Raw genomic sequence first — 8,488 nt, 5'->3', positions numbered from 1 at the left:
CACAAAGTTTAGATATTTTAATTCTAACTGTATTTAGCTGTTTATTTTTTAGGTTCTGCACATTTTCATCATTTTCATTGCAGATTTTTCCGTTTTACACATTGTGTATATCCCTGTATTCAGCAACGCTATTGCACTCTCAAAGCGTATACAAAAGTAGATGGTGGGTTTATTGCAACGATTCAATCATCTGCACATACTGTAGTGAAGAATATTGCACGTTTTAAAGAATGTGAAAGTTTTTGCCTCTGGGGTAGGCGTAAATACAGTGAGGAAATGGAATCTCTCGGGTCTAATTATAGGTTTCAGCAGTCATTGTAGACAGGTAATGCAGTCTTAGACCCTTACACCTTGGTAAATGTCCACCGGCTGGCACAGAAGTAATTATTCCTTTACTGTATTCTTCCTCACCAAACTATGGGATATTGTACATGATTAATGGCATTGTGTTTTACATTGAGTTGCATTGGCTCACCCTTCACTTAACGTGCTTAAAATCTATATATATATTACTCGTGCATACATAAAGTGCTGTGATCCATGTGACAGGACAACTGTTTTAAAGTCATATATTTCGTTTTGCAGAAGGGATATATGAGGTAAACCTCCAATTTTTTTTATTATATTTTAATAGGGCAGCTATCTTTTTTTTGTATTTAAGAGGGCAAAGTGGGGCAAAGTGTTGGGATGGGAATGCAGGAGAAGTTTATGAGAACCCTTTAGAGAGGACATTGCCTGGTCAGGTTCATGCAGACACCTAGTAGAGGTAAAGAGGTGTTGCATTGGATTGGTTGCTTGGTGCATGTTGTATCACCGAATGCTACAGGTGGATCTCTGAGCATGGCAAAGGCTTTTGTTGTGGCACGCAATCGGGCAGAATTTGGGGGAAAACAACATTAAAGCTCCTGCATGCTCCATGTAGCTGACAAGCTGTGTTTTAACTTGCAAAGGAACTTTTTTTTTGTACATGTATTGAAGGCATATTCAATTCATTTGCTGTTTATGACATCAGTGAACTATCCCACACAAGCAGGACTCTCTCTGGTTAAGCACTTTCTACATTTGACCTTTTTTTTTTGTGAAGGCTTTTCAGTGTTAATTGCCCATGGTTAGACGTGAAAGGCCGACAGTTGCTTTTGTCTGCAGTCTTTGGATTTTCTTGGCTTTTAGTTCAGAAGTTTGTAGTAGGGTATTGTACCGTGTCAACCATCGATTTGATGTAGAAAGTTTGGAGTTTAAGTGATGCCCTTTATTGGCTAACTTAAATTATTAATGATGTGAGAATTTTGGGATGACTTGAATCACTTCTTTTATACTATTTTTTTTTTTTTTTACAATGGTTCTGAAACCCACGTGTTTATATACATTGTTACAAGGAGAAGCAATGAAATCTAACCATTCTAAGTAACCACCTATTTTTTTTCTTGACATAATTGGGTAGTAAGGCCTTGTTCACACCAAATGCAGAGCAGATCTGCATGAGTTTCTGCACACGCAGTGCAGTGGGTTGTGCTGCGTTTTGTGCCGTGTTTTGATGCGTTCCGGGCCGTTGTTCGTAAAAAAAAAATTTCGTTTAAAATGGGCTTTCAGTGCGTTCCAGGACATTTGCATGCGTTTTTTATGCGTTCCAGAGCAGGTAAAATAGGGCCTGCTGCAGTTTTTTTACCTGCTCTGGAACGGAACGCTGCGATGTGAACTAGAGCCCAAAATACCATTGGAATAAATTGGACGCAGTTTTGCTCCAGTCTGTAACTTCTCTGCTCCTGGAATGCGCTTGGTGTGAACAAGACCTAAATGACTCGGATATAAGTTCTTCGGTTAGTCCTCGCCCTAAAAAAGTGTCCTTTTGAAATGTCCATATACTAGAGAAGCAATGAAATACATTATTCTTAACACGGATAGTAACAGTTAGTGTAAGTTTTAAAATTTGACAACACATCTTCAGATTGTGGTTATTAAAATGTGTCAAGGACTGGAAAGGTCACGTGTAAATCCGAACTAAAGGCACTAAATTAACTGCACAATTTTAAATCTTTTAAGGTCGGCTAACATGTTATTCAAACTGCAGCCCCCAGCAATCGTATAGAACAGCCTCTTAAGGGGGGAATGCATGCGCACTTGATCATCAGTTTTGACATCATGGAGATGTGGGAAAAGCGATCCACATTGTGTGAGGATGACTCAGTTGCGGCCTCTCGCCATAGCAGCCATGACATCAATGATCATTAAACTGAAAATCACTGAACCAGCAGGAAGAGGCTGTTAGAGGAGCACAGATCTTAAATACAATACCCCCCTCCATAGCAAGCACATACTCTTCTTCTTATCTTTGCACCCCTGCCACTACATTTAGAAACCTGGAGAAAAGAGTAATTGCCAGTATTTCTGGGTATGAAGGAGCATGTCGGGCCTTGCCAGCTCCTCTCCTCCTCCAATCACAGACTGTAATTTTGTAAATGGAGGATAGTGAAGTGGGGAGGATGATGAGACCGGAATGATGTACAGCTCAGGTCACATCTCTCCTTCTCTTCAGGGCTGGGAAGCTGGGCGTTCCGTGCAAGGGCATGCTGCAAGGTAAGATTTTTATACTTTGCAACTGCCCTTTGCACATAACACCCAGCTTTTTAATGATGTTTTACACAACCAGTGCTTTGTGTAAATGTATCTTTTTGCCCAGAGTGTGGCTTTATAACTATGAGGTGAGTGAAAAGCAATCACCTCATAGTTCTCCTTTTTAAGGGCTAGTTCACACCAGCCCCAGTGCGTTCTGGCAGAACGCAGACATTGATGTGCCACGCATTCTGATGCAGGCGATCGCACTGAGACACTGGATCGCATCCCGTCTGGCTGACTACGTCCTGGGGTGGAAGGGGGCGTGGCGACGCATTGAAGTCATGACACTGCAGCCACACACCCTCCCGCCCCGGAACGTAGTGAGCCAGCCAGGATGCGATCCGGTGTGTTCCGGCATCGAATCGTACCAGAAAGCACTGGGGCTGGTGTGAACAAGTCCTATAAGAGAACTAAAAGCCAAACCTTCTTTTTTTTTTTTTTTGGCTTTAGTTCTCTTTTGGGACACAGGAGTAGATTTACTAATATGCTGACAGTGCAGAGCCACACTGCAGCCGGGAAAGATCCCGACATTATTGTGGGGGTCCACCCCAATCATTGCCTGAGTGACGGCTGTCCCTGGCTCTCTAGAACCAGAGCCAGCTGTGCCCGCACCCTCCCTTGTCCGCCCCTCCGATGAGGAATAGAGAGAGTGGAGGGGAGAATCCCTGCAGGGAATAGTGACTGACAGTCACCGCTCTGCAGGCGAGAAGACTCTGAGGTGCAGTGTGAAGACTCTGAGGTGAGCTATCGGGGCATTGTGATCACTCGATCTATAAAGCTGACATCTGCAGTGTCACACTCCACCTCAAACTATTGGGAAGAGTAAAGTACATTTTACTCTCCCAATAGTTCTCCTTTAAGGTTGAGACCAAAATGTACGAAATACGAGGTTTACATTCACTTTAATCCTGTTCAGTCACTGGTCCAGAATAGAGCTACCAGAATATTATAAATGGTATAAAATACTTAGTCCTTGCTGTACCAAAACTGGTGTGAGTAACAGAGCTGTTAAGAAACAAAAGCTGATGCCTTGCCCTGCCTAGGCTTATTCCAGTCTGTTCCTGCATCTGTAAACATGCCAATTGTTTTATATTTCTGTTTTCGGAGCAGTGAACTCACACAGTACAAGGAGAAATGGAGGCAGAGGAGTGACGATTACCCTGCAGGTGGTGGGATTCCACACGCCTGATAGCATGGGAAAATTCTGTACAGAATATACAGCAGACAAAGGGAGTGCTAGTGTAACAACTCCTAATCTGACATGTTTTCTTGTCTTCTGAATGGTTTATGAACTTTTCCCCCGACTGCACTTCGTTACAGTTTACCGTTTTTTATATCTGCTATCTGTGTGTCTGTACAGCTTAGGGTGTGGAATGGCCTGTGCTATTTCCTTCTTTTTCCTTCTATGTTAAAGAAAAACTCCGGGCAAAGATGAGCAATTGATCTTTTTTGAATGCTTTGTTAGAAAGAAAAACAATACCTCAGCTAAAGATTGACTTTTGTAGAGCAGATAGGGCCACCCGCAGATGGAATTTTGGCTGATTCAGCAGGAAATTAAATCCGTGTTTCCCCAGCTTTTAATTTTCTTGGTTACAGGCGAGTGTGCAGTGGGCAAAATGGCTACCCCAAGCATTTGTATAATTCTAGGTTATACTTGTTACTTATTTTATTTATTACAGGTATTTAGTAGGGCCATCAATTTACACAGCGCTTCATATACTACACATTCACATCAGTCCCTGCGCTCAAGGAGCTTACAATCTAAGGTCCCTATCTCGCATGCATACACACTCTAGGGCCAATTTAGCAGTAGCCCTTTAACCTTCCAGCATGTCTTGAGTGTGGGAGGAAACCAGAGTACTCAAAGGAAACCCATTCAAGCACAAGGAGAATATGCAAACCCAACATGCAGTGGCTAGGCCCACTGCAAGGGTTAGGAACATTTTTGGCCCGAGTTACGCTTTATCGTCTAGCGAAGAGCGCAGATCATACAGGAACATCCTACTTCTTCTGGCATGGCCATGAACCACTCAGCACCTTAAGGCAATACCATTTCAGGAGTTGGCAGAGTGTAAGATGTTGCTCTGAAATTATTATATGATAGCCATGGCATTCCCTCCAGAGAGCAGCTCAGAGGGGTGCTGACAATGAGCATATTATTTAGTGGCTGCGAATTTAGACAAGTGCATGTGAGAACAAATCGACAACATTCCTATGTAGCTGCTTCAAGAAGTGGTTGTAGAGAGGTTTACAATGTAAGTATTGTGTATCTTTAGGGTGCATTTTAAGTTCTAGTTTTGTTTTCTTGTGTATGTAAACCCTAAAAAGCTACTTTTTATTTTCTTTCCTTCTATATGTTCAAGAAGTGCAAAAAAAAAAGATACCGGTTGATCCTGCCAGAAATGTAGTGTGCTGGTAACATCCTGTGCTCTCTGCCACTGCTGCACTGTTATCAGTTAACAGTGTTATTGTCCCTGCCAAGTTCTGTCTGTAGACTACAGAACTACCCCTTTATATTATGGAGATGAAGAGACTCCTAAGGGTGCCCACACACCTTACGATAATCGTAGGAAATCCCGCGATCGTACGATTATCGTAAGGTATGTGGAAGCCGTGCGACCTCTACTACTGTAAGGTGGCACGACTTTTAACTTACGAACATGTTTGAAAACCCGCCGAGCATCGTATGATGTTCGGCGGGTGTGTAGCATGTTCGTAAGATAAAAGCCGGACGGGCCGGTGTGCGCATGCGCTTTCGGCATTGCGGTCATCAGAAAGCCCACCCCTCAGGGGGGGCGCGGCTTGCGATCATCGCAAGTACGATCTGCCTGTCCAAGATAGGCAGATTGCACTTTTTTTTTTTTTTTTTAAGTACCTTACAACCATCGCAAGACAAAAGTATTGCGATGGTTGTAAGGTGTGTGCCCAGCATAACACACTTCCTTGTCCTAGAGTGAAAACACTGCTTCTCCATACATACAGTACAGGAACTGAGCGTTGTCACCCTAGGACAGGAAGTGTGTAACTGGTAGGATCACCAGGCAAAATAAAAGGGGGAAAAAAGCCTGACTAAAGAAAACCAACACATCCAGCACATCTACGTACTGACAAGCTACAATATATAATATAAATGTTCTTGGATTTCCATATGCTTTAACAATTGTTAAATAAGATCTCATTGCCATGGGGAGTGTGACAAACTCGTACAGTTGATTGTACGCTATGAAAGTTCTTCACAGTTCCTCTTCACTATACAATCAGTAAGGAGGACACGGAATCTGCATTTTTAATGGGCTAATCTGGTTACCACTATGTACATAAATGATTCCACATTATTATATATATAGAGACATGTCACATATATTTTAAACTTTAACTTCTATTGATGTTTCACATTATTTATCCAATAACATGGCTGCTTATCTGTGTGTGCATAATAAACCAAATCATCCTTTTTCTTCTTGTCTGTAGATCATCCTTGATTTTGGACATAGTCTCCATGTAGAGGTAAGGAATGATGCCGTCTTCCAGAAGGGCTGGTCTAAGCTTATTCACAAGCTGTGGGGTGATCAATACGTCTGCATGCCTGCCAGGCAACCAGCTTTTTCAGGAGGCAACTATGGCAGCTTTTGTTTCTGTTTATGAATGCTTTCATTTAACCTACTGGATAAACATGTTTTTATTTTTATTCTGGCCTTTTCTAAACCTTTCTGTATGAACTCTGACTATAGGGATTTTGTCCCTGCTGGTTAAATCTCTATATTTGCCTGTACTAGGGCCCATTCACAGTAGCCTGTCCACTGAAATGCTGCGTTTCAGTGGTCAGGCTAGTGCGTAGCGACACCTTCGGTAGTGCACGTTGTATGGCATACTGCCGGAGCTGTCACTGTTTACTTTTTTTTCTTTTTTAAACTTTATGTGGAGTGTACAATGTGTTCACTGCATTTAGGGGTGCAGGGACATGGGATGGGATCCAGTGTGCTGTGATAAAAAGCAGCATGTTAGCGTTTTATCGCAGCGCCCAGTCCATCACATCTACGTTGGGACACATACAATTGTTTTCTCTGTGACCTGTGTTGATCCAGTGTGGTACAGCAGCTCAGGTCAGCACTAGATGTGTGACTGGGCCCTTAGACTTCTTCTGAACGGCTATCAGGAAGAGCCAGCTGAAGTATCTGTTGATTTTATCTCCATGTTGCAGTATTGCCACTCTATAGCTAGCCATACACTTCTCGAATTTTAGACAATGCTTGCTGAATTGGCAATTTTTCAATCAACTTTTGTCACAATTCTCGGCCAAGCAAAGCCTGGATCTAATCCGATGTAGGCGGTGTTCAGGTATTCCACAGCTGTTGGAGCTGCTGAATACAATAGCTGCCAGAAGGCATGGGGGATTTGATGGATTTCTGTCTAAACAGTCTGTATGGCCGGCTTAAGCTCACTTGGCCTGTACAGTCATGTGACGAGTCTACACAGACAGCGTGAGAGCTCTGCCCACAAGGAATCGTATTAAAGGCGAATGAATTAAACATTCTTAATTGGGCATAATGGCAATGTTTACTGGACAGCATTAGCAGGTTATTGGGCAATTTTTTTTAATTTTTAAAATTTTTTTTACCTGTTGCCAAAAGTTTCTCTTTAAAAACGGTCACCATATTTAAAAAATGTTGTCACACACAGCACTATATGATGAGCCAATATGTTACTTTGCGGAGAGATTTCCAGGGGCTGGGCCCGCACCTTGTCACGGTTACAGGTCAGCTCTCAATAAATCATGTTTACACGTAAACATGATTAATTTGCCTCTGAGATTTTCTACACATGAGCACCATCTGCTGGCCAAGAGAGTTACAATTCTCTGTTTTTCTTTTGGCTTGTTCAGCGTTTAGGGCCATTTCACACTGTACGTAAGCGGTACAGTGCATTTTACTTGAGTCACTGTTCATCCACATTGAAGGGGTGCTTTGCTGGAAACCGCAACAAAATCCAGCAAAAAGGCCTTTCATCACACACCTCACACCAAAATGCAGAGGAGTGAAATGGGCTCATAAATTATTACAGTGCAAGGAGCAACTGTTTTTTTTTAAAGGAAGAACAAAAAACAAAATAATGTGGGCAGAGAATGCAAATGAAAAAATGATAGGGGGCATAGATACACATTGTCACCATGTCTGCCCTGATGAAGGGACACTGTGTGGTTCCGAAACGTTGGCTTTTGTGACATTCTTCTTTAATAAAAAGAACTTTTGGATTTATTTCATCTCACGAGTGCTGGTGATCTTCATTGTTATCTACGGGCATACATACACAACGGCCATTCAGAGAAAGAGAACACCTAATTGGTTTCGCGCGCGCACGCAATTTTAAGGCTTGACATGTTTAGTGTCTTTTTACCCGACGTGACCCCGTCTTTTATATTTTACCAAAAAAAATTGGGTAATAATAAATGTTTTATCATTTAATATACTGAATACTGAAAAATGGCCTGGATGGGAAGGGGGTTTAACACCGTGGATGTCAACTGGTTAATGAATACAAAGCGGTCTCTGATTGGGGCGAGGGGCAGAGGATGATGTCACAAAAATACTGGGTGTTCTCTGAATGGCCGCTATGCCGTGTGAGTAAGTGACACCCTGCATTTTCAGAGCAGAGGTGAAGCCACTCAGCCCAGTGCCAGAGGACCCAGAAGATCACTGTGAAACACTGTGGTACCTTCAGCTGCTACAGTGATTTACCGGATCCCCATGAGCCGAGCAGATGTATCATAAATCTACTTCTATTGAGCCAGGCTGGACCAGTGTAAGTATTCAGAACACTTTTATACCTGGAGTTCAGCTTTAAGTAGAAACACATACTTGATTCACTGTGAAGGTAG

The 8,488-nt window shown here is 42.5% G+C and overlaps 1 protein-coding gene across 1 annotated transcript in view; it reads left to right on the top strand.

Annotated features, from left to right (window-relative positions):
- The first annotated feature begins 4,506 nt into the window (after positions 1-4,506).
- DSG2 (desmoglein 2) overlaps positions 4,507-8,488 on the top strand; it is a 29,189-nt gene continuing 25,207 nt past the window's right edge. The window contains exons 1-2 of the mRNA XM_018555305.1: positions 4,507-4,626; positions 6,085-6,120. Coding sequence (XP_018410807.1) covers positions 4,507-4,626; positions 6,085-6,120 — 156 coding nt within the window. The remainder of the gene's footprint in view (positions 4,627-6,084; positions 6,121-8,488) is intronic.

Source organism: Nanorana parkeri, unplaced genomic scaffold, assembly GCF_000935625.1.
Source record: "Nanorana parkeri isolate BGI_ZX_2015 unplaced genomic scaffold, ASM93562v1 scaffold191, whole genome shotgun sequence".
In the NCBI taxonomy this organism is placed as follows: domain Eukaryota; kingdom Metazoa; phylum Chordata; class Amphibia; order Anura; family Dicroglossidae; genus Nanorana; species Nanorana parkeri.
The sequence above is the reverse complement of the archived record's forward strand: the minus strand, read 5'-3'. Positions and strand labels throughout refer to the sequence as shown.